Source organism: Hemitrygon akajei, chromosome 9 (genome assembly GCF_048418815.1).
Source record: "Hemitrygon akajei chromosome 9, sHemAka1.3, whole genome shotgun sequence".
Lineage (NCBI taxonomy): Eukaryota > Metazoa > Chordata > Chondrichthyes > Myliobatiformes > Dasyatidae > Hemitrygon > Hemitrygon akajei.
In genome coordinates, this window is record NC_133132.1 from 65,748,795 (window position 1) to 65,776,183 (window position 27,389).

General features: G+C 39.8%; 1 protein-coding gene across 1 annotated transcript in view; it reads right to left on the minus strand.

The window, feature by feature from the left end:
• Positions 1–27,389, minus strand: part of LOC140732658 (dynein axonemal heavy chain 8-like) — a 952,247-nt gene that overhangs the window by 261,277 nt on the left and 663,581 nt on the right. The window contains exons 55-56 of the mRNA XM_073055351.1: positions 25,948–26,070; positions 2,021–2,234 (exon numbers count right to left, since the gene is read on the minus strand). Of these exons, the coding sequence (XP_072911452.1) occupies positions 2,021–2,234; positions 25,948–26,070 (337 nt within the window). The remainder of the gene's footprint in view (positions 1–2,020; positions 2,235–25,947; positions 26,071–27,389) is intronic.

The following is a 27,389-nucleotide window of genomic DNA, read 5'->3' on the forward strand; positions in this document are numbered from 1 at the left end:
GTCGTGGGCTTATCAACGAAACGTCAAAGGAGGGTGCCCACCTGATGACCCCGAAGACATAGCTACCCTCCTCGTCACCACTCCAAGCCTACTGCCAACATCGAGAGTGCCGACTTTATCATTGGGATTGAAACATCAAGTCCTAGTAGCTCTACATATCTACTGTGCCACGTTCACTAACCTTGTTTCTAATACTATGGGCATTTAGATAAAGTGCCCTTATACTCATTGTGACCTATGCAATTTTTGCTTTTTACTTTTCTGCACTCTACTCTTACTTTTTTCTTCACTAACTTGAGCTTTGGTCTCTGCATCACTTCCTTCCTTTTTCCTGTGTGGACTCCCATCCCCCTGCCATATTACATGTAGTTTAAAACTTCCCTTAAGTTATTAAAAAACTTTCAAGGACTCTTCATCTCATGTTCTTGACATTTATTGCTTATTTATTATTATTTTATCTTTCTTTTTGTATTTGCACAGTTTGTCATCTTTTGCACACTGGTCGAACACCCAAGTTGGTGTGGTCTTTCAATGATTTAATTATGGTTATTATTCTATTATGGACTTACTAAGTATGCCCATAGAAAATGAATCTCAGGGTTGTATATGGTAACATATACAGCACGTACTTTGATAATAAATTTACTTTGAACTTTGTATTTTGAATTCAAGAGCCATGAGGTAATGCTGCAGCTTTTATAAAATCCTGGTTAAACCACACTTGTAATATTATGTTCATTTCTGGTCACCTCCTTGTAGGGAAAATGTGGAATCTTGAAAGAGTGTGCAGAGTGCTGCCTGGATTAGAGAGCATGTTGTTTGAGGATAGTTTCAGCGAGCTAAAGCTTTTCTCTTTGAAACAAAGGAAGATGAAATATGACCTGATAGAAGATGATAAGAGACATAAATTGAGTGGATAGCCAGAGACTTTTTCCCAGGATGGAAATGGCTAATATGAAGGGGCATAATTTTAAAGAGTTTGGAGAAAAATATAGGGAGGGTGTCCAGACATAGTTTTTTTTCCCAGTACTGGTGGCCGAGAGGAGGCCCGCTAGAAGTGTATAAAATATGAGAGGCACATGTATAACCATATAACAATTACAGCACGGAAACAGGACATCTTGGCCCTTCTAGTCCGTGCTGAACGCTTACTCTCACCTAGTCCCACCTACCTGCACTCAGCCCATAACCCTCCATTCCTTTCCTGTCCATACACCTATCCATTTTTTTTTGTAGGATAGAGTCCTTCTCCTAGAAAGGAAATGTCAAATACTGGAAGGCATAGGTTTAAAGTGAGTGGACAAAAAGTTGAAAGAAATTCGAGGAGCATTTGTTGTTTTTTTATAAAAAAAGAACAGAAACTGGTGGGTGCCTATAACATGCTGCCAGGGAAAGGTGGTGGAAGCATATAAAATAGCAATATTTAAGAAACATTTAGGAAAGGCACATGTACAGAGAATGGAGAGCTATGGACCAGAGGCAGGCAGATGGAATTGGCCTCATGGTTAGGACAGACATCATGGAGCAAATGGTCTTTTTTTGCACTGTAGCGTTCTATGTCTATAACTTGACCCAATTGTAAATGAACTTGAATGAATCTGTTCCAAATTTTCTCCAATAATCCTACATTAAGTGGATGGATTCAAGTAAATTATGACTAAGTTATATTGTCAAATGTTACTCTAATCAGTTTAATCTTGGTATTATGAAATGCATTGAAGAGATTTCCACAATGTGGCTGAGTACACTGTGTTAGTAGATCTCTTGGAATGAATTACATGACAATCAGCTTTTTATAACTTTACAACTGGGTTTCCAGATGCTACTGCAGAACGGCAGAAAAGCCCTGTTGATGACTGCATATGGAAAGACTTGACAGTTGATTTTCAAGTCATCATCTTGCCTAATGACGATTCATATATGCAAATTGTGGCATGTGAATTTCTAAGTAGAATGAACAACATAATGGCAACATTTGCTGCAAAGCTGTTATAATGAACAAAAACAAACTAGAACTTACCAAAGATTTTGTCAATTGAAGCATTGGATGGGAGTGTACAGTTAAAGATTGTGAACTGTCGCTTCAGCCGCTGAGGAATGTCATTGCGTCCGCCTCCTGGATGGATCATTGCAGCCATTAATTGCACGTCAACGATTTTAATAAAGTCTCCTGGTTTGTCTAAGTTATACATTCCTTGCGATTCAACCATTTGACGTACTATTTCATTTGTAATCTGAAAGACAAATATTACTCATTAACATTTAAAGACATGACATATTTTCCTTCTCATTCTAGCGATTGCACAATGACTCCTACTTTACTACACATTATATTTAGATGTACACTACACACCTCCTCATACTATTTCTTTCTTTGTTTCTTGGGTTTTATGTCTGGATGTACGTGCCCTTCTCATTTCCCTGTTTAAAAGCAACTCAAACATTCTCACTTTCTTTTCCTGCATGGCAAGATAACACATTATGGAAAAGAAAGGAGACCAGAGTAATGGTGGCTTTGCAAATTTGCTAAGATTGATATCTTAGCTAAGGCAAATAACTGAAGAATAATCACATTCACTTCCAATATGTCATAGACTTCTGTCAATGTTTAACTTTGATAATTTAAGGTTTGTTGTCTGACCCTTTCTAATTGTTTTTTTCTTTCTGGGGTTCTTTGTCAGTAAATAGTTGTTGCTGAAAACATTTTGGAAGAGGACAATTCAATTTTGAGAATCTATTATTAAGCTAATAGGGCACTACACTTTTGAGATAGAATTATGCAAAGGAAGTATGGTTTTATGAAAAGAAAATCATGATTTTTAAATCTAAAACAATTTTGAAGAAATCTATGATAAATCAAATGCAATTTTGTAATTGTTTGCTCAAAAGACAAATTTACAAGGTGCCACATGGTTGTCACATGACAAAAGGCTCATAATATTATGTCAAAATGTTCACATGGTAGCTTCTGATTAGAGAACAAAAACAAAAACAGAAAACATTGTAATCACTCAAACATGTCAGGTAGCATGTCCAGAAAGAGAAGCAGCTTTTGTTTCAAGTCAAAGATCCTTTTTTAATAACTGGATTCATCAATGTAGAGATCATTATAGTGAACACTGAATATAGCTCTCTTGATTTGAAGTGCAACTGAATCATTGTTTCACTTCAAAGGACTGTTTGATTCTCTGGATGTACTCAAGAGATTCTGCAGATGGGCTGAGACTTGATAAAGGGTCTTGGCCCAAAATGTCAACTGTTTATTCTCTTCCATTGATGCTGCTGGACCTGGTGAGTTCCTCCAGTGTTCTGTGTATTGATACCCTGGGTAGTGGGAAGGGAAGAGGTGAAAAGGCAGGCATTGCATCTCCTGCAGTCTCAGGGGAACTTATTGCATTAAAGGAAGAAGTTGATGGGGATAGAAAGGCAGTAAGGAGCAATGAAAAGAATGGTCTGTTCAAAATGCTGAAAGGGGAGGGGGCTGGAAGTAAAACTGGTGATGGAATCTTGTTGAAGTGAATGAAAATAGTGAGAGACTCCACCTACTGTCTAATGGAGTGACACACAGATCTGTGTGGCTGCAATTAATTCTTCCTTTTCCCCAGTTTAAACTTTGAATTTTTAATTTTTATTTGTCAGATCTTAGAGGAGAACAGTTGTTACTATGTCACAATCTTTAAGAAGTGGAAAGCAGCTTCCTGAATCCAGCAATGGAAAAGGGAAAAAGTCTGAGGAAACACCAGCCTGGGTCGAACGTTTAGAGAATTCGCTGATGGGTCTTGATAAGAAGATAGACAACAACATGGTAAAATTTGATGCTACCTCTTCTGAGATGAAGTTGTTATGACAGAGTTTTCAATTTGTGCAGGAAAACATTATTTCTCTGAATTCTGAACTTAAAGAGGTGAAGCGGCAAATTGCAGAAATATCAGCGCATCTGGAGAAGTCACAACAGAAGATTATCGACTTGGAAGCAAGATCTCGTCGGAATAATATTCGAATTGTTGGATTGAAGGAAGGATCAGAGACTGGAGATTTATTAGACTATTTTGCTAACCTGTTTCAATCTCTGTTTCCGGATATTTTATCTCAACCTCCTGACATCGAAAGAGCACATAGAATTTTTACTGCAACATCTCGCCAAGATAGACCAAGGTCAGTTTTAGTCTCCTTTCTTCATTTTAAAGTTAAAGACCGAATCATAAAATATGCAAGGAAACAAAAAGTTTTTGAATTTAAAGGTTCCGAGCTTCATTTTTATGAAATTATCCATGGGAGGTTATGGCTCTGTGGTCTAAATTCGTTCCAACCATGAAGATAGCCTATGATAAGGGATTATTCCCTTCACTTCAATATCCAGCCCGATTAAAATTATTTCCCAAAGATTTGACTCCACGTGTTTTTCTGGACCCCAAAGAGGCGCTGGACTATGTTAACTCTATTCCGGTTCTAGCTGAGGTTTGAATGGTTTTAGGTCTGCTGAATAATCATTCTTTCAGAAAGAAGATAAGCTTTGAATATTTTTGATTTGCTTAAGATGTCCTTTGATTGATTGACCATTTAAAGAAGATGTGAACCTTTCGATGTGAATGATGAATGACTTTTTAAAATCTGTTTGGTCTACTGGGTGAATTAAGACAACGGATAGACTGTTTAATTATCTGTTTTATTATTTGTTTTATTCTCCTTTTTTCATTAATTAAGTGATAGTTTCCATAGTTCATAAGGTTTTTTTCTTATATATAAGTTTTTCGTTGGGTGTGTCAGTTAAATGGAAAATGGTGCTGATTTTTCTTCACTAGAGATTACATAGGTATTTCTATCTTTATTTAATTTTATAGTTTTGGCATCCTTGGAGACAGTTTTGCATTCCCCAGCGTGTTTTTAAGGATTAAATATAAACTATTTTTTCTCTGAACTTTTATGCTGGATATGGGGAGCTAGATGTTGTAGAGAAAAACGGAACAGTGCTGGCCTTTTGGCCCATGTTGTTCTGCTTACCTTTCAATTTACTTCATGATTAATTTAATGCTTCTGTCCTCTAGAGAATTCTATTCGTCTTTCACTATGAGCCTGTTTAGGAGTTTTTTGAATATCCTTGTTGTGTCTACCTCTATGACTACCCATGGTAGATCTTTCTACGTGCCCACTGGTCTAGGACAAAAACATCTCTGAGATCCCTATACTTTCTTCTGATCACCATAAAATTGTGTCCTATTGTATTAACCATTTCAACTGGGAATCTGTTTCACATTTTAATGATTACCTAGCCTTACCAATGTCCATTGTTTCAGTACAATAATACTCTGTAAAGTAATGGAAGTAAATTGATATTTAAATTGCATATATATTGTTTAGAAATAAGGTCTGTAAGTGGGCAGAAGAACCAGTTAACATGACTTGATATGGTGTTGTGTTGCTTTGTAGTGTTAGGCTTTTTATATTTGGCAAAATATTTTTTTCCTTTACAGGGCTTTTCTATTTTAGGGCCATATCTTGTCTTTTTTTGTAACTGGGGGAAGGAATTAAGGAAAGCTTTTTAAAACCACTATTATAAAATGGGCAGCTTGTGGAGTCTCTCTCTTTTTTACTCTATGGGGATGCATTTCGGCTTTTTTTTGCCAAATTTCGGGCTTTTTGGGGTGGTGGGAGGATTGGGGTTAATTTTGATTTACAGGATCAATTGTAAGATTAATTTTAGTTTTCTTTTTGGTATTTTTTCCCATTATGGAGTACCAAAGCATACATATTTTGTGTATGGTTGTACTTATCACTGCCAGTTTTGATTAGCCTGCGCTGGTATGCGTCCATTTATGTGTTAAATAAACTTTTTTTATGGCAATTAAACAGATGAATGTTGTAAGTTGGAATGTACATGGTTGGAATCACCCTATTAAGCGAAAGAAGACTTTAAAAATCATTAATCGATTCCAGCCCGATATAATTTTTGTTCAAGAAACGCATAACAAAACGCATGGTTTGTTGCCTTCCGGATGCCAGGATCCACGATGTCTCTGACCGGGTGCATGGCATACTGTTACGAGAAGGAAAGCAACCAGAAGTCGTGATACATGTTGGTACCAATGACATAGGCAGGAAGAGGGATGAGGTCCTGAAGTGTGAGTTTCAGGAACTAGGCAGAAGGCTGAAGAACAGGACCTCAAGGGTGGTGTTCTCAGGACTGCTGCAGTGCTACGTGATAGTGATGGTAAGAATTGGAGGAGATGGCAGTTGAATGAGTGGCTGAAGAGTTGGTGCAGGGCGCAGGGTCTTAGATTTTTGGATCATTGGGATCTCTTCTGGGGAAGGTGGGACCTGTACAGATTGGATGTGTTGCACCTGAACTCGAGGGGGAGCAATATCCTTGCAGGTAGGTTTGCTAGCATGGTTCAGGAGGGTTTAAACTAATTTGCAAGGGGGATGGGACCCAGAGCAATAGAGTAGTGAAAGAAGTTCATGGAGTAAAGCCAGATGTAACATATAGAGAGGCTTTGATGAAAAAGAAGCAGAATAAAAGAGTGTAAAGGTAGTAAGGTAGAAGGGCTAGAGTGTGTGTACTTCAATGCGAGAAGCATCAGGAACAAAGGTGATGAACTGAGAGCTTGGATACATACGTGGAATTATGATGTAGTGGCCATTATGGAGACTTGGCTGGCACCAGGGCAGGAATGGATTCTCAATATTCCTGGATTTCAGTGCTTTAAAAGGGATAGAGAGGGGGGAAAATGGGAGGAGGGGTGGCATTACTGGTCAGGGATACTATTACAGCTGCAGAAAGGGTGGATAATGTAGCAGGATCCTCTTTTGAGTCAGTATGGGTAGAAGTCAGGAACAGGAAGGGAGCAGTTACTCTACTGGGGGTATTCTATAGGCCCCCTGGTAGCAGCAGAGATACCGAGGAGCAGATTGGGAGGCAGATATTGGAAAGGCGCAAAAATAACAGGGTTGTTATCATGGGTGACTTTAACTTCCCTAATATTGATTGGCACTTGATTAGTTTCAAAGAAGATTAGATGGGGCAGAGTTTGTTAAGTATGTCCAGGATGGATTCCTGTCACAGTATGTTGACAGGCCGACTAGGAGAAATGCCATACTAGATCTAGTATTAGGTAACGAACTGGGTCAGGTCACAGATCTGTCAGTGGGTGAGCATCTGGGGGACAGTGATCACCGCTCCCTGGCCTTTAGCATTATCATGGAAAAGGATAGAATCAGAGAGGACAGGAAAATTTTTAATTGGGGAAGGGCAAATTATGAGGCTATAAAGCTGGAACTTGCGGGTGTGAATTGGGATGATGTTTTTGCAGGGAAATGTACTATGGACATGTGGTCGATGTTTAAGGATCTTTTGCAGGATGTTAGGGATAAATTTGTCCCCGTGAGGAAGATAAAGAATGGTAGGGTGAAGGAACCATGGGTGACAAATGAAGTGGAAAATCTAGTCAGGTGGAAGAAGGCAGCATACATGAGGTTTAGGAAGCAAGGATCAGATGGGTCTATTGAGGAATATAAGGTAGCAAGAATGGAGCTTAAGAAGGGGCTGAGAAGAGCAAGAAGGGGGCATGAGAAGGCCTTGGCGAGTAGGGTAAAGGAAAACCCCATGGCATTCTACAATGATGTGAAGAACAAAAGGATGACAGGAGTAAAGGTAGGACCGATTAGAGATAAAAATGGGAAGATGTGCCTGGAGGCTGAGGAAGTGAGCGAGGTCCTCAATGAAAACTTCTCTTCGGTATTCACCAATGAGAGGGAACTTGATGATGGTGAGGACAATATGAGTGAGGTTAATGTTCTGGAGCATGTTGATATTAAGGAAGAGGAGGTGTTGGAGTTGTTAAAATACATTAGGATGGATAAGTCCCCGGGGCCTGACGGAATATTCCCAAGGTTGCTCCACGAGGCAAGGGAAGAGATTGCTGAGCCTCTGGCTAGGATCTTTATGTTCTCATTGTCCACGGGAGTGGTACCAGAGGATTGGAGGAAGGCGAACGTTGTCCCCTAGTTCAAAAAAGGTAGTAGGGATAGTCCAGGTAATTATAGACCAGTGAGCCTTACGTCTGTGGTGGGAAAGCTGTTGGAAAAGATTCTTAGAGATAGGATCTATGGGCATTTAGAGAATCATGGTCTGATCAGGGACAGTCAGCATGGCTTTGTGAAGGGCAGATCATGCCTAACAAGCCTGATAGAGTTCTTTGAGGAGGTGACCAGGCATACAGATGAGGGTAGTGCAGTGGATGTGATCTACATGGATTTTAGTAAGGCATTTGACAAGGTTCCACATGGTAGGCTTATTCAGAAAGTCAGAAGGCATGGGATCCAGGGAAGTTTGGCCAGGTGGATTCAGAATTGGCTTGCCTGCAGAAGGCAGAGAGTTGTGGTGGAGGGAGTACATTCAGATTGGAGGGTTGTGACTAGTGGTGTCCCACAAGGATCTGTTCTGGGACCTCTACTTTTTGTGATTTTTATTAACGACATGGATGTGGGGGTAGAAGGGTGGGTTGGCAAGTTTGCAGATGACACAAAGGTTGGTGGTGTTGTAGATAGTGTAGAGGATTGTCAAAGATTGCAGAGAGACATTGATAGGATGCAAAAGTGGACTGAGCAGTGGCAGAGTACAAAGTAAATGGCAGGATACTTGGTAGTGTGGAGGAGCAGAGGGATCTGGGGGTAGATGTCCACAGATCCCTGAAAGTTGCCTCACAGGTAGATAGGGTAGTTAAGAAAGCTTATGGGGTGTTAGCATTCATAAGTCGAGGGATAGAGTTTAAGAGACTCGATGTAATAATGCAGCTCTATTAAACTCTAGTTAGGCCACACTTGGAGTACTGTGTCCAGTTCTGGTCGCCTCACTATAGGAAGGATGTGGAAGCATTGGAAAAGGTACAGAGGAGATTTACCAGGATGCTGCCTGGTTTAAAGAGTATGGATTATGATCAGAGATTAAGGGAGCTAGGGCTTTACTCTTTGGAGAGAAGGAGGATGAGAGGAGACATGATAGTGGTGTACAAGATATTAAGAGAAATAGACAGAGTGGACAGCCAGTGCCTCTTCCCCAGGGCACCACTGCTCAGTACAAGAGGACATGGCTTTAAGTTAAGGGGAGGGAAGTTCAAGGGGGATATTAGAGGAAGGTTTTTCACTCAGAGAGTGGTTGGTGCGTGGAATGCACTGCCTGAGTCAGTGGTGGAGGCAGACACACTAGTGAAGTTTAAGAGACTACTAGTCAGGTATATGGAGGAATTTAAGGTGGGGGGTTATATGTGAGGCAGGGTTTGAGGGTCAGCACAACATTGTGAGCCGAAGGGCCTGTAATGTGCTGTACTATTCTATGTTCTATGTTCTAAAACGGGCGATCAAAATAAATTTTTTAAAATGTGGAAGGGCCTTCAATTTCATGCTACTTGTCAAAATAAAACAAAGGGAGTATCTATTTTTATTAAATCTAATATTTTATTTATCCAAGAAGACATTGTGTCAGATATTAATGGTAGATTTTTAATTGTTCAAGGAACAATTTGTAATAGAAAAATTGTTCTGGTTAACCTATATGGACCTAATGTGGATGATCCTTTTTTAAAAAATGTATTTGCTTTATTGCCGGACTTAAATGAGTGTATGTTGTTAATGGGTGGTGATTTTAACTGTTGTTTAAACCCTTTGATTGACAAGAGTTCAACTAATCAATGGTTTCTGAGTTGTTCTGCATCACTTATTAACTCTCTTCTAATTGATTTTGGCCAGGTTGAAATTTGGAGACATTGACATCCTAATGATAGAGATTATTCTTTTTTTCACATGTTCACAAAAAATATTCGAGAATCGATTACTTTATAGTTGATCCTTGATTTTGTACAAAGTCCAGAAATGTGAATATGATGCTATAGTTCTTTTGGATCATGCGCCTTTAAGTTTAGCTTTTGAATTGAATGATGTTGCTATTGCAAATTTGCCTTGGCGTTTTCCAGAAAAATTATTACAAAGTCTGGACTTTGTCAAATTTATTGAGACTCAGATAAAAGATTTTTTCTTTTTAACAATATGGGAGATGTATCGACATTGATTATATGGGATTCATTTAAAGCATATTTGCATGGTCAGATAATTTCCTATTCAGCTAAGCTTAAGAAACAGACAAAAACAGAGTTAGATAAAATTTCCAAACAAATTAAAGACTTGGATAATACTTATGCAATCTCTCCTAACAGAGATTTATTTAAACAAAGAGTTGAACTCCAATCACAATATAATTTATTATTAACTTATCCTATTGAAAGAAATTTGCTTAAATTGAAAAGTCAATTTTATGTGAGACAAATTAGCATCTCAATTAAAAGCAGCAAGAGCTAAAAGACAAATTTTAAAAATTCGTAAGGGAGATGGTAGTTTAGCATATATAGAAGCATAATCTTCAATTATGAAGATACTAATAAAATTTTTCAAGACTTTTATATTGAACTTTATAAATCTCAGTTTCCAGTTGATTCTTCTAAAATGAATGCCTTTTTACAAAAGATTGATTTTTCTCAAATTTCTGCTGAAGATCAACAAACTCTTGATGCTCATATTACTGAAAGCGAAATTCAGAAAGCTATTTTTTCAATGCAATCTGGTAAAGTTCCTGGACTGGATGGTTATTCTGTAGGGTTTTATAAAAAAATTTGAAAAATTGCACTCTTCATATATGTTGGAAATGCTTAAAGCTTCTTTTTTGATAGGAAAGTTACCTCCCACATTTTATGAAGCTTCTATTTCTTTAATTCTTAAGAAAGATAAAGATTCTACTGACTGTGCTTCATGTAGACCTATTTCATTATTAAATGTGGATGCTAAAGTTCTTTAAAAAATAATGGCTAATCGGCTGGAGAATAATTAGCTGAAATTATTTCTCAAGATCAAACAGGTTTTGCAAGGGGCCATTATTCCTTTTCAAATGTTTGGAGACAGTTAAATGTTATATATTCATCCTTTTCTAAGGCTCCCCAATGTGTCGTCTCTCTTGATGCTGAAAAGGCATTTGACAGAGTTGAATGGAAATACTTACTTAATGTTTTAGAGAAATTCTGCTTTGGTATTAACTTCAATAAGTGGATTAGAATGATATATAAAAGCCCTATTGCTACTGTCATTACTAACAATTGCAGATCTCCTTTCTTTTGGCTTTCACGGGGTACGAGACAAGGATTCCGTTAAGTCCTTTGTTATTTAATTTTGTGCTGGAACCCTTGGCTATTGCACTTCATGAAGCTAAAGATATTCATGGATTTTTTATAAATGGGACTGTTCATAAGATTTCTCTTTATGCTGATGATCTTTTAGTTTATATTTTGAATCCTGAAGAATCTATTCCTAGTTTATTGAAACTATTAAATGATTTTGGAAAGTTTTCCGGATATAAACTAAGGCTTCATAAAAGTGAGTTATTTCCCCTAATTGATTCTGCTTCTATATATGATGACATTCCTTTTAGAGCTATTTAAATATTTAGGTATTATTATCACTAAAAATCATAAAGATCTTTATAAAGCTAATTTGGTTCCTTTAGTGGATTTTATGAAGCAATTATTTTGTAGATGGAATCCACTTACATTTTCGTTAGTCGGTCAAATTCATGCAGTTAAAATGATGATTTTACCAAAATTTTTATATGTATTTCAAAATATCCCTTAACTAAGAAGTTCTTTGATCAGGTTGACTCCATTATTTCATCTTCTGTTTGGAATAATAAAAAAACAAGAATTGCTAAATATCATTTACAAAAATTAAAAAAAGATGGAGGTCTTACTTTGCCTAATTTAAGAATGTATTTTTGGGCTGTTAATATACGTTATATGTGTTTTTGGTTATATTGGGCTGACAGAGATGAACGACCACCTTGAGCTGATTTGGAATTGAATGCTGTGAAACAGTTTCATTTAACCTCATTATTAGGAGCTTCTCTGCCTGTACAACTGGCGAAAATTACTAATTTAAATTTATATCCAATGATTAAGCAGTCATTACAAATTTGGTTCCAGTTTCGTAATTTTTTTAATCTTAGGAAGTTTAAACTTTTTATTTTAATTTATTGAAATTATTTATTTAAACCTTCATTAAGTGATCCTACTTTTCTTCTTTGGAGGAATAAAGGGGTTTATTCCTTCACGGATTTTTTCCAAGATGGCCGACTGATTTCTTTTGAGAAATTAGTAACTAAATATCCTCTCTCATATTCACATTTCCTTCAATATCTTCAGGTCAGACAATCCTTACAAAAATATTTAAGTAATTTTCCATAGATACAAGATTCTGACCTGTTAGATATTATTTTAAAAACAAATCCTTTAGTGAAATGTTTTATTGGGAAAATTTATAATTTATTGTTATAGCAGCACAATTACCCTTCACTTAAGATTAAGCAAGATTGGGAGAGAGAGCTTAACATGACTTTGATAACAGAAGATTGGTTGCGGATTTTGAAGTTGGTCAATTCTTCTTCGATTTGTGCCAATCACTCTTTAATTGAATTTAAAATTGTACATCGTTACTATTTGACAAAGGAGAGACTGTCTAAAATGTTTCCTAATGTTGATAGTCAGTGTGACAGATGTAAAACTGAGACAGCCACATTGACACATATGTTTTGGTCGTGTTCTGTATTGAAACATTTTTGGAAGTCTATTTTCTCTACAATTTCTAAAGCTTTAAAATTAATTTACAACCTAATAAATTGACAGTTTTATTTGGTATAATCCCTCAATATATTCATGGTATTTCTTCATCAGACCAACATGTAATTGCATTCATTACATTATTGGCCAGAAGGGCTATTTTGTTGAAATGGAAAGATACTTCTGCTTCTACTTTGATACAATGATTTTCCCAGGTGATGTTATGTCTTAGTTTGGAGAAAATCAGAAGTCGAACTTTTGGTCCTCGATTCGATTGTGAGAAAAGGTAGGGTTCATTCGTCTGCTACTACCATCTGATTTGAGTTAATTAATATGGTTTCCCTCCAATTTTTCTTTAAGTGGATTTGAGTTGGCGGATTGATTTTTTAAAATGGAAGCTTGTGTGATGTATAGCTCCGGGGTTGTGCTCCCAATGGGGTTTTTTTTGCTTTCTTTTAGTTAGTAGGGGTTCTTTTTTTCCCCCTTCTTTTTCTTTCAAAAAAAAATTAACACTTTACTTTTTTATTATTATTGATATATTGCTTAGCTTTGTTAAATTGTTATTTGCTAATTTAATTCCTTATTGCACATAATGACATATTGACTTAATGTATCTTTTTTTGTCAATCTTCAATAATAATTAATAAAAAGATTTTAAAATGAAAATAGTGAATGATGATCTGTTGACGAGGGCCTCAGTTATAGGGAGAGGCTGGACGGGTAAGGCCTTTGTACATTGGAGTGTAGGAGATGGAGGGTGATTTTATAGAGGTACAAAGGTATATAATACCAAGAGGGGCGTAGCTGAGGTAAATCAAAAATTAAATAAAAAAAATTAGAGAAAAAAGGTTTAAGGTAAGAATGGAAAGAGATCTGAATGGAAAGAGAACAATTTTGTCTTGCAGAATGTGAAGAGCTTTTTTTTTTAAAAGACGAGGAACTTGAAGTAGCTTTGCTGGTCCTGCCATTGAATTCAGATGGCTACAGGAAGATAGTGTTAAGTGGTACCTTCCCAAAGCCCTGAGGATAAGTACCTTGTAAACAGGAGTGAGGGTATCACTGCAACCTGAAAAGCCTATTTGTTTTTGTCAAGTTTGCAGTCTTTGTATCCAAATACTATTTGTAGGTTGGCCAAAAGCTGTGTTGCTGTACTGGAGGCAATAATGAATTTCCTGGTCAATATTGCCTTTAATGAGAATTGGATCCCAAATGTGGAAAATAGTCCATGCTCCTGATACTAGCCACTGGTCTTTGTTGACAAGAGGACTTGCTGTGAATTGGGGAAGGTTGGCAAGGGATGCTTTGGTAATGTTTAGACCACAAGACATAGGAGCAGAATTAGGCAGTTAGGCCCATAGAGTTTGCTCCACTATTCAACCATGGCAGATCCTTTTTATCCCCTCCTCAGCTTCACTCCCTAGCTTTCTCCCTATAATCTATGATGCCATGTCCAATTAAGAATCTATCAAGCTCTGCCTTAAATACATCCAATGATTTGGCCTCCACCGCTGCCCGTGGTAACAAATTCCATGATTTAGCCATGATTTAGTGATGGCCACAACATCATACCAGACAATATGAAGGAGTGCAACAAGATCATTCACCTTATTTCTTATACTCCATGCATTGAGATATAACACTGAGTACTGTATTTGCTACCCTTTTCAATTCTGCATCCCTAATGCACTGGCTATAATTTTGTCCTATCAGTTGCCTGCCCTACCTGACAGTCTGACTGCTTTTTTAACATCTGTCCTATCCTTCACTCTGGTTTCCAACCCCCTGCCAAATTAGCTTAAACCATCCCAACAGCTCTAACAAAACTGTCTGTGAGAATATTGGTCTTGAACCCTTGGGTTAAAGTGCATCCCATCACTTTTGTACAGGTCATACCTCCCCCGGAAGAGATCTCAATGATCTAAGAACCTGAAGCCCTGCTCCCTGCATCAGCTTCTCAGCCATGCATTAAGCTGCCAAACCAACACACACAAAATATTGGAGGAACTCAGCAGGCCAGGCAGCATCTATGCAAAAAAATGCAGTTGATGTTTCAGACCGAGACCCTTCAACAGGATTGGAGAAAAAAAGCTGAGGATAGATTTAAAAGGTGGGGGGGGGGGGGGGCAGAGAGACTCGCTGGACACAGGCAGCAATCCAGAAATTACTACCCTGGAGGTCCTGCTTCTCAGCTTTCTGCCTAGCTCTCTAAATTCTCTTTTCAGGACCCCTTTGCTTTTCCTTCCTATGTCATTGGTACCAATATGTACCAAGACATCTGGCTTCTCTCTCTCCCTCTCCAAAATGCTGTGGACGTAATCCAAGATGTCCCTGACCCTGGCACCTGGGAGGCAATGCACTGTACCATTCAGGTGTTCTGTTCACGTCCACAAAATCTCTTGTCCATTTCCCTGACTATTGAGTCCCCTATCACTACTGCTCCCCTCTTCTCCTCCTTTCCCTTCTGCACCATGGACCCACGCTCAGTGCCAGTAACCTGGACTCCATGGCATTCCCCAAAGAGGTCATCCTCCACAACAGAATCCAAAGTGGTATACTTATTATTGAGGGGAATGGCCACAGGGGTTTTCTGCACTAACTGCCCATTACTTTTGACAGTCACCCAGCTACTCGCCTCCTGCAGCTTAGGGGTGACTAGTTCCCTGTAACTCTGATTGATTATCTCCTCACTCGACTGTACAAGCCAAATGTTATCCAGCTGCTATTCCAGATTCCTAACACAGTCTTCCAGGAGCTGCAGCTGAATGCACTTCACATAGTTGTAGTTCCTTGGGGAGACTCTGGGTCTCCCAGGACTCACAATATCTGGCACGAAGAAGACACAATGGCCATTTACTACACTAGGTATCGTAACCTCAACAAACGAACCTTAATGGAAACTCACCCAGAGCCAATGCCTCCTTTGACACTCCTATTCTCACCACTGGCCTACTCCCAACAATGGCCACCTCACTTGTACCTTTTGTACTTTTAAACAAGCGTCGATCTGCCAGAAACCTCATCACTGTGTGCTGCTCCCACCGTTGACTGGGCTGTTGGAATGAGCCTGAACCCCCGCGAAGCTCTCCTTTTGACGAGCATCGTTGACCTGCGAGAAATCTTGTCACTGTGTGCTGCTCCTGCCACCGATTGTGCCGCAGGAAGAACTATTCATTTATTTAGAGGTATAGTGTTGAATAGGACAATCCACACCAGGGGTGCGTGAAAAGAGCTTCTTTCTAATCAGGGTGGCGATTGAGATTTTGAAGAAACCAATCAGCAAGCCGTAGTGCGCAAAAAAAGAGCTATCTTTCAGTTAGGTCTGCGTACAAGGTTGAAAAAGCAGAGCTTTGAGCCAGTTTTCTCTGAGATGGACAATCCACACCAGGGGTGCGTGAAAAGAGCTACTTTTAAAAAAAAATCAGGGCGGTGATTGAGATTTTGAAGGCAGGTTTTTGCGGGAGATTTCCTGATTAGAGGAGTGACAAATCAGTAAGAGGGATTCATTAGAAAAGTCGAACAAGAATAATTCAAGTGCAAATGGAGCGGCCATTCTTTTGGAGTGTTCCAGTCTTTAGAGTGGCTTTGGTTCATCAGGCTTAGGTGAAATCAGATTTGGATGAGGTACATTTTCTTGTAAGTATCTCTCTCGGTGTATCTCTATCTCTCTCTCCCCCTCTGTCCTTATTTGTTAGGGAATACAGTAGTAGATTAGTGAGAATGGCTCCAGGGGCAGTGTTTTGTACTCTGTGTGGGATGTGGGAAGTCTGGGAAACATCTAGGCTCTTAGATAAACACATCTGCACCAGGTGCACCGAAATGCAGCACGATGACCTTCGACTCACACGGGAGAATAAGGAGGTGATAGACAGAAGCTACACAGGGAAGTAATCACCCCTAGGATGCAGGACACAGGAGAAGGAGGGGAAATGCACAGCCAATGCAGAGTACACCTGCGGCCATTCCCTTCAATAAGTATATAACTTTAGATACTATTGAGGGAAACAATCTGCTGGGGGGTGGGGGTGGGGGGAAGGGGAGCCACAGTGACTGGGGTCTCTGACACTGGGTGTGGTACTGTGGCTCAGAAGAGCACAGAGGTGAAGAGGACTGCAGTGTTGATAGGAGATTCCTTTGTCAGAGGATCAGAGATGAGGTTCTGTGGGAGTGATTGAGATATCCACATGGTATATTGTCTTCCTGGTGCCAGGATCAGGAATGTCTCAGATCGCATCCATGGCATTCTCAAGGGTGAGGGTGAGCAGCCAGCACATTGGTGCATATTGGCACCAATGTCATAGGTAGACAAGGTGAGGAGGCCCTGAAGAGAGATTATAGGGAGCTAGGCAGAAAGTTGAGAAACAGGACCTCCAGCATAGTAATCTATGGATTGCTGCCTGTGCCACGTGCCAGTGAGGGTAAGAATAGAATGATTTGGCAGGTGAATGCATGGCTGAGGAACTGGGACAGGAGTTCAGATGTATGGAACATTGGGATCTCTTCTGGGCAAGATAAGACCGGTATAAAAGAGATGAGTTACACCTGAACCCGAGCAGGTCCAATATCTTCGCAGGCAGGCTGGTTAGAGTTGTTTGGGTAGGTTTAAACTAATTTGGCAGGGGGGTGGGAACTGGAGTGAAAGTGCTGAAGACAAGGTAGTTGGTTTACAAACAGAAACAATGTGCAGTGAGACTCCTAGCAAGGGGAGGCTGATGATAGGGAAAAATTGCAGTCAACAGGATGAGTTGCAATGTAAAACGTGGAGAAAAATCGAAAAGGATGAATACAGGACTGAAGGCGTTATACTTGAATGTGCACAGTATATGAATAATGTAGATGAACTTGCAGCACAGCTGCAGATTGGCAATGTATGACATCACTGAGTCCTGGCCGAAAGAAGATTATAGCTGGGAGCTTGGTGTCCAGGGATACACATTGTTTTGAAAGCACAGGCAGGAAGGCAGAGGGCAGTGTTGCTGTGTTGGTTGAAAAATGAAATCAAATCATTAGAAAGAGGTGACATAGGGTAGGAAGCTGTTGAATCATTGCGAATAGAGCTAACAAACTGCAAGGGTAAAAAGACATTGATGGGAGTTATATGCAGATCCCCAAACCGTAGTAAGGATGTGCTCTACAAGTTACAAAAGGAAATAGAAAATCCATGCCAGAGGGCAATGTTTCAATGGTCATGGGGGATTTCAATATGCAGGTAGACTGGGAAAATCAGGTTGGTGCTGAACTCCCAGAGGGGGAATTTCTAGCATGTTTGCAAGATGGCATTTTAGGGTATTTGCTGTTCTGGACTGGGTGTTGTGCAATGATCCAGAATTGATTAGGCAGCTTAAGGTAAAACACCCCTTAGGGGCAAGTGATCATAATATGATTGAATTCACCCTGAATTTAGAGAAGGAGAAGATAAGGTCAGATGTATTCAGCATTACAGTGGAGAAAAAGGAATTACAGAGGCATGAGAGAGGAGTTGGTCAGAATTGGTTAGAAAAGAACACTGACAGGGATGATGGCAGAACAGCAATGGCTGGAATTTCTGGAAGCAATTAGGAAGGCACAGTATATATACATCCCAAAGAGGAAGAAGTATTTTAAAGGAAAGTTTACACAAATGTGGCTAACAAGAGAATTCAAAGCAAACATAAAAGCCGAAGAGAGGGCATATAATAGAAGAAAAATTAGTGGCGAGTTAGAGGCTTGGGAAGCTTTCATATATCAACAGAAGGCAACTAAAAAAAAGTCATTAAGAAAGTAAGAATGGTATGCGAAAGTAAGCTAGCCAATAATATTAAAGAGACACCAAAAGTTTCTTCAGATATATAAAGTATAAAAGAGAGGTGAGAGTGGATATTGGACAGCTGGAAAGTGATGCTGGATAGGTAGTAGTGGAGGACAAGGAAATGGCAGACAAACTGAACAAGTATTTTGCATCAGTCTTCACTGTGGAAGACACCAGCAGTATGGTGGAACTTCCAGGTGCCAGGGGTCATGAAGTGTGTGATGTCATCATTACTAGGGAGAAGGTTTTTGGGAAACAGAAAGGTCTGAAGGTAGCTAAGTCACCTAGACCAGATGACGTATACCATAGGGTTCTAAAAGGGGTGGGTGAAGAGATTGTGGAGGCAATAGTAATGATCTTTCAAAAATAACTAGATTCTGGAATGGTTCCAGAAGACTGGAAAATTGCAAATGTCACTTCACTTTTCAAGAAGGGAGAGAGGCTGAAGAAAGGAAACTATAGGCCAGTTAGTCTGACCTCAGTGGTTGGGAAGATGTTGGAGTTGATTATTAAGGATGAGGTCTCAGGGTACCTGGAAGCACATGATAAAATAGGCCATAGTCAGAACAACTTCCTCAAGGGAAAATCTTGCCTGCCAGATCTGTTGGAATTCTTTGAAGGAATAAGAAGCAGGATAGACAAAGGAGAATCAGTTGATGTTGTGTTCTTGGATTTTCAAAAGGCCTTTGACAAGGTGCTGCACAAGGCTGTTTAACAAACTAAGAGCCCATGGTATTACACGGAAGATTCTACCATGGATAAAACAGTAGCTGACTGGCAGGAGGCAAAATGTGGGAATAAAGGGAATCTTTTCTGGCTGGCTGCCGGTGACTAGTGGTGTTTCACAGGAGTCCTCTGTTGGGACTGATTCTTTTTACCGATACGTTAATGCTTTAGATGATGAAATTGATGGCTTTGTTGCAAAGTTTGCAGACAATACAAAGAGGGACATATAGTTTTCAGGAAGCAGAGAGGCTACAGAAGGACCTAGACAGATTAGTAGAATGGGCAAATAAGTGGCAGATGGAATATAGTGTCAGGAATTTTATGGTCATGCACTTCGGTAGAAGAAAAGAAAGAGTTGACTATTTTCTAAATGGAGAGAAAATACAAAAAACCAAGGTGCAAAGAGACTTGGGAGTTCTTGTGCAGAATTCCCGAAAGGTTAATTTGCAGGTTCAGTCTGTGGTGAAGAAGGGAAATGCAATGTTAGCATTCATTTCAAGAGGACTAGGTTATAAAAGCAAGGATGTAATGGTGAGACTTTATAAAGCATTGATAAGGCCTCACTTGGAGTATTGTGAGCGGTTTTGGGCCCCTTATCTCAGAAAGGATGTGCTGAAACTGGAGAGGGTTCAAAGGAGGTTCACGAAAATGATTCCAGGTTTGATCGGCTTGTCATATGAAGAGTGTTTGATGGCCCTGGGGCTGTATTCGCCAGAATTCAAAAGAATGAGGGGTGACCTCACTGAAACCTATCGAATGGTGAAAGGCCTTAATAGAGTGGATATGGAGAGGATGTTTCTTTCCTCTGGCTGGAGAGCCTTAGACCGGAAGACACAGCCTCAGAATATAAGGGGGTCCTTTTAGAACTGAGATGAGGAGGAACTTCTTTAGCTGGAGAGTGGTAATTCTGTGGAATTCTTTGCCACAGGCAGCTGTGGAGGCCAAGTCTTTATGTATATTTAAGGCAGAGGCTGATAGATTTTTGATTGGTCAGGATATGAGGAGATACAGGGAGAAGGCAAGAGATTGGAGCTGAGTGGAAAAATGGATCAGCCATGATGAATGGCAGAGCAGACTCGACAGGCCAAATGGCATAATTCTGCTCCTATGTCTTATGGTCTTCCAGCCTTTTGAGCCACACGCCCAGCAACTTGCGACAACCCCGATTCAGCCCTTATCAAATCCCGAGACAACTTACAATGACCAATTGCCCTATTAATCGGTAAGTCTTTGGACTGTGGGAGGAAACTGCAGCACCCGGAGAAAACTCATGTATTCTACAGGGAGAATATACAACCTTCTTACAGAAGTCACAGGGGTTGAACTCATACCATAAGCTGTAATAGTGTCATGCCAACTGTTACACTACTGTAGCACCCCACTCTCATATACAATGAGTTGGAGATCAGCCTCCAAATGTACACATGGTATGTATACTATTAAGACCAAGGTAGAATAATTTCCTATTGGTCTGGTTTCTATTGATCAATTTCCTTTTGATTTGAAAGAGCGGACCTGAGGTAGTGGGGCCTGCACCTGAGAGCAAGGAATGAGCTGATGTTTGACCAATTTAAGCGCAGGGCCAGATTGAAAAGGTCAGGATATTGGGGCTGAAGGAGAAGGATGGGCCAATGTTTAGCTCATTGCTCTGCAATGTTTACCATATTTGAATTCATTTCTTGAAAATGGTCAGCATATGTGTCACTGTGGCCCCCTGGCTTTTTCCTCATAAGATGTAAAAAATGGAAGATGTGAATGTGTAAAGTTCTTCACTGCTGTGCTTTAGGGTTGGCTTCTGCCCCTGAAGCTCTGCTGCTTTTCAAATGATACAGTATATGACCTTTTCATCTTTATATTTTGGTCTACTGACAGACAGGACAGGATTGTTTGCTGTAAGGTGCAATCAAGGACAAAACATTGGTTGAGAGGTCTTTTGGAATGCTCCTTCCAGAGAATGCTGACTACCAAATTAGTCTTACTATATTCTCTTCAGTTCTTAGATTTTAGTTACAAGGAAAAATAGATAGGTTGGGATGGCTGTTACTGGAGTTCAGGAGACTAAAAGGTGACTATAGATGTTTATAAAATTATGAGCGACATAGTTAGGGGAGATAGTCATAGTTCTTGCCCAAGGGTAGCAGGGTTCAAAACCTAAGGCAGTAGATTTAAGGTGAGAGGAGAAATATTTAAAGGTGATCTGAGGAGTAAGTTTTTAAACAATGGTTGGGGGTATATGGAACAAGCTGTCAGAGCAGGTGGTAGAAACAGATACAATCACAACATTCAAGAAACATTTGGATAGAAAAGGAACAGAGGGATATGGGCCAAATGCAGGAAAATGGGATTTGCATAATTTGGTCAGCATGGATGAGTTAGTATTGACTCTATGACTCATTTCTCAGTAAGGGGAATCCTTGTGTTTAGGTGATGTTCTTGTCAGGCTGAAGAATTCATATAGAGTATGTCATACTTGATCAGCTTGTTGCTAAATATTTTGTGCCTTTTCCTCCCCCATTTATTTTATAGATGATAATCTTTTTGCTGCATTTAATCCTTTGGATGCCTATTGAGCTATTCACACAAAATGCTGGAGGAGCTCAGTAGGCCAGGCAGCATCTCTGGAAAAGGGTAAACAGGTGATGTTTCCGTCAAGACTCTTCATCAGGACTGGAAAAGAAGGGACAAGAAATCACACCAAGGAGGAGAGGAGAGGAAGAAGCACAAGCTGAGAAGTAATAGGTGAAACCTGGAGAGGAGGAGGGGTGAAGTAAATAGCTGAGAAGTTGATTGGTGAAAGAGATAAAGGACTGGAGAAGGGATATTCTGATAGGAGAGAACCATGGCTTTTCATCCAGAAAAATGCCATTCCTTTCTCTCATTTCCTCTATCCCAGCCCCATCTGCTCTCAGGATGAGGGTTTTCATTCCAGAACAGCTGCCCTCACCTGCATCACTTCCACTTTGTGTTAATCTGCCCTCAACCTATCCTCCTGCTGCCACACCAGAGACAGGGTTCCTCTTAACCTCATCGTCCCTCCATTATGCACATCTTTCCCTTCCTCCACCCCCATTTTCTGCTTTCTGCAGGGATTGCTCCCTATGTGACTCCCTTGTCCATTCACCCCTCCCCACTGATCTCCCTCCTGATACTCATCCTAGCAAGCAGAACAAGTGCTACACCTGCCCCTAACCTCCTCCCACACTAAACAGTCCTTCCAGGTGAAGCAAAACTTTGCCTGCAAGTCTGTTGGTGTCATCTACTGTAGCCTGTGCTCCTGGTGTAGGAATGCTCCTGTATATTGGTGAGACCCAATGTAGATTGAGAGATCATTTCATCAAATAACTTTGCTTCGTCCACCACAAAAAGTGGAATTCTCAGAGGCCACCCATTTCAATTCTACTTCCCATTCCCTCTACTGTCACGATGAGGCCATACTCAGGTTGGAGGAACAACACCTTATATTCTGTCTGGGTAGCCTCCAACCTGATGGCATGAATATGATTTTGTGATCCTTTTAATAATTGCCTACTGCCCCCACTTCACCATTCCCCATTACTATTTCCCTCTCTCACCTTATCACCTTAACTGCCCATCACCTCCCTCTGGTGCTCCTCCCTCTTCCCTTTCTTTCATGGTCTTCTGTGCTCTCCTTTCAGATTCTTCTTTCTCCAGCCTTTTACCTCTTTCACCAATTGACTTTGCAGCTCTTTACTTCACCCCTCCCCTCTCCTGGTTTCACTTACTACCTATCACCTTGTATTTCTTCCTCCCCTCACCTTCTTAGTCTGACTCCTTCCTCCTTCCTTTCCAGTCCAAAATGTCAACTGCCCTTTTCCATAGATGCTGCCTGGCCTGCTGAGTTCCTCCAGCATTTTGTGTGTGTTGCTCTGGATTTCCAGCATTTGCAGATTTTCTCCTATTGAGCTATTTCTCATTCCTTTAATCATGGTGTAGTTTCCTTTCTAAGAATGTCTTGTACTTATGATGAATTAATTCCTGGAAGTTCTGATTATTCTCATCAAAATCTGAGACGGACGCCAAGAATCTCTTCACAGGTTCTAATTATGGTGGATTTACTTCATTTCCTGTCAGGCAGAGGTCATGAGGCAGTCTGTGAGGCACCATTTAAAGTTTTCTCTGCAGGATCCTCAAGATGCGAGGCAATGAAGCAGCAAGGTCATGGACCCTATGTAGATTACAGAAGAGGAGGTGTTTGCTGTCTTGAGGCAAAATAGGGTAAATAAATCCCCAGGGCTTGACAAGATTTCCCTCAGATCCTGTGGCAAGCTAGTGCAGAAATTTGCAAGGACCCTAGCAGAGATATTTAATATATCCTTCGCCATGGATGAAGTGCTGGAGGGTTGTTAATGTTGTTCCGTTGTTTAAGAAAGGCTGCAAGAATAAGCTGTGAAATTATAGGCTGGTGAGCCTGATACCAGTAGTAGGAAAGTTATTGGAAGGCATTTTAAGGAACTGGATATGTAAGTATATAAGACTAAGACTAGATATATATAAAATCTATCTTAGGGCTGATTAGGGATAGTAAACATGGCTTTGTGCATGGTACATCGTGTCTAATCAATCTTAGAATTTTTTGAAAATGTTACCAGGAAACTTGATAAAGGCAAGGCAGTAGATATTGTCTACATTTACTTTAGCAAGGTCTTTGACAAGGTCCCACATGGAAGGTTGATCAAGAAGGTTAAGTCATTTGGCATTCAAGATGAGGTAGTAAATTAGATTAGACACCAGCTTTGTGGGAGAAACCAGAGAGTGGTTGTAGATGGTTGCCTTTCTGACTGGAGGCCTATGACTAGTGGTGTGCCGCAGGTATTGCTGCTGGGTTCATTGCTTGTCATCTAGATCAGTGATCGGGATGATAATGTGGTAAACTGGATTAGCAAGTTTCCAGATGTCACCAAGATTGGGGTGTAGTGGACAGCGAGGAAGACTATCAAAGCTTGCAGCAGGTCCTGGACCAGCTGGAAAAATGGCAGATGAAATTTAATGCAGAAAAGTATGAGGTGTTGCATGTTGAGAGGACGAACCAGAGTAAGTCTTACATGGTGACAGTAGGGCACTGAGGAGTGCAGCAGAACAGAGGGATTTAGGAATACAGATCCATAATTCCTTGAAAGTGGTGTCACAGGTAGATAGGGTTGTAAAGAAAGCTTTTGCCATATTAACCTTCGTAGATCAAAGTATTGATTACAGGAGTTGCGATATTATGTTGGAGTTGCATAAGATGTTGGTGAGGTCTACTTTGGAATATTGGGTGCAGTTTTGGTTACCTACCAACAAGAAAGATGTAACTAAGATTGAAAATTGAAAAGGCTGTTATTGGAACTTGAGGACTTGAGTTATAGGGCAAGGATGAATACATTATGACTTTATTCTTTAGAATGTAGAAGATTAAGGGGAGATTTGATAGAAGTATACACAATTATGAGGGGTATTGATAAGGTAAATGCAATCAGGATTCCCTCCCACTGAGGAAGGGTGAGACTGCAACTAGAGGTCATAGGTTAAGGGTGAAAGGTAAGATGTTTAGGGGAACACGAGGGGGAGCTTCTTCACTCAGACAGTGGTAAGAATATGAAATGAGCTGCCAAGTGCAAGTGGTAGATACGAAGTCCATTTCTACACCTAAGAGAAATTTGAATAAGGCCATAAGACATGGGAGCAGAATTAGGCCATTTGGCCCATCGAGTCAGTTCCACCATTCAATCATGGCTGATCTTTTTTTCCCTCCCCCTCAACCCCATTTCCTGGTCTTCTCACCGAAACCTTTGATACCATGTCCAATCAAGAACCTATCAATCACTGCCTTAAATACACCCAACGACCTGGCCTCTACAGCTGCATGTGGCAACAAATACTACAATTTCACCATCTTCAGTAGATAGGTACATGGATGGAAGGGGTATCAAGTGCAGGTTCATGGGACTAGGCAGATTAATGATTTGGCATGAACTAGATGGGCTAAATGGCCTTTTTCTGTGCTGTAGTGTTCTATGACTCTGAGATCTTTATCACTGATTTTGTAGCAGCTTTTCAGTTCCTGATGGCATTGAAGGACCAATTTGATGGAAATACAAAACAAATTGAGCAGTAGTCAGGCCAACCAGTCATAAATAATGTGGACATCATTGAAGTCTTTCACTTGGGCAGTATTATACTGTCTGGCATTGTTCATGGCATAGTCTCTCTTACAATATAGGTACAGTATTATTGCAATGAGAGCTGGGGGAGGGGCAGGGTTTCATCAAGATTACAGTTGATATACAGAACAATATATGAAAAGTCATACCACAAAGCTCACCAAGATCTTAAATGTATATTTACGCTTGCATATTAAACTTCATATCCCAGAAGTCTCTTGTATTGTTTGTGATCATTAGAGAAATTGATACATTGCTTAACCAGAGAAACATACAATTTATGACCAATTAAATACAGATTTAGACCATTCTCTGTACCAGATTTAAATAAGCAGTAAATAATTTATGGGCTTTCATAAACAAAATCTTGCTGCAACGGTAGAATACAAGCAGGCCTAAACATGGCTCAGATTCGCTTAAGGATCCAATGACCATTGTGGGGAAATCTTCATTGAAGAAAAGAAGTAGTCATTTTAAAACGTCTGATATTGAATTTACCATCTTCAAAGAGCATGTGAAAGAGACTTTTCACCCAAATATATGCAAATATATTTGCTATATTAGGGACCAGAGACAAATAAACCAGAAAAGGGCCATGTTTAAAATGTCAATTAATTACTCACTTTACCTGATCTCCCCATTCATTAATAATTGGCATGTTGATATCATCAATAAATATCGTCATTTTCCGTCCACTTGGAGGTCCATAGGTACTTCCTACACGTTTCTCCACATAACTTTCAACAGTTCTCTACAAAGATATAAACTCACACTTATATTTTGCAACTGACAATCCAATGCCATTTTAAAAGGTTGCAGTCTATAAATTAACAGACAACAGTATTCAATATTAAATGTTAATTTCTTTTTATCACTCAAGAGATTATGCGTTTTGTTCCATCCATCTATTTTAAAAGTGGTGTTAGATCTCCACAACTTTGGATCCAGAGGCAGAAATTTGCTTACTTTCTATTTTTCTTTCTTTCTGACGCTTACACAGAACATAGGATAGCACAGCAAAGAACAGTACAGTATAGTACAGGTAATTTGGCTCACAATGTTCTGTTGACATTTGAAGATCAATCTAATACTTCCCTCTAGTATAGCCCTCTATTTTCTTTACATCTATTTGCTTATCCAAGAATTCCTAATGCACACACCTCTAACACTATCCCTGGTAGTTTGTTCCATGCATTTACCACTGTCCCTGACAAACCCACTATACTTTCCTCCAATGTCTTAAAATTATGCTATCTAATACTGGCAATTTCCATTCTGGGAAAAAGTCTGTCTACTCAATTTATGCCTCTTATCATCTTGTACAGGTCTATTAAGTCACCTTTCATCACTTCAAAGAGAAAAACTTTTGCTCGGTCAACATATCCTCTTAAGACATGTTCTTTAAACCAGGTAGCATCCCAGTATATCTACTCTGCACCCTCACTATAGCTTCCACCTCCTTCTTATAATGAGGCCATTAGAACACACCACTAAGTGAGGACTAACCAGAGTTTTAGAATTCTGGCTCTTGAATTCAATCTACTGATTAAAGAAGCCCAACACACCATATGCCTTCTTAACCACCCTATTAACTTACACAGCAACTTTGAGGACTCTATGGACATGGATTCCAAGATCCCTTTTTTCTTCCACACTAATGCCAAGATTCTTATTATTTTTCAACATAGTCCCCTCCTACATTTACACACTTAGTCCAGCGGTCATGGAGCATACGGATCTTGGACCTCCAGGAAGTGTCCACTGCAGGGGTGATTGATAAGTTCGTGGCCCAAGGTAGAAGGAGATGAGTTATGCAGCTCTCGTTACATGCACATGCAGTTCAAGTCTTTGAGTGATTATGCAGAGAGTCTCTTCTAGGCAGCTCATGGAGTAAGAAGCTTGTTGGCTCTTCTCTATCCTTTTACAAACCACTTTCCATTGCTACTTTTGTTTAAATTTTGAAGATTCACTACTTTTAGTAAAGGATTTATGATTTAATTATGATGGCTGGAACCTGAACTGGAAAGGAATTAAGACGTGGCAAAATTGTTTCTGAAGCTGAACAAACCA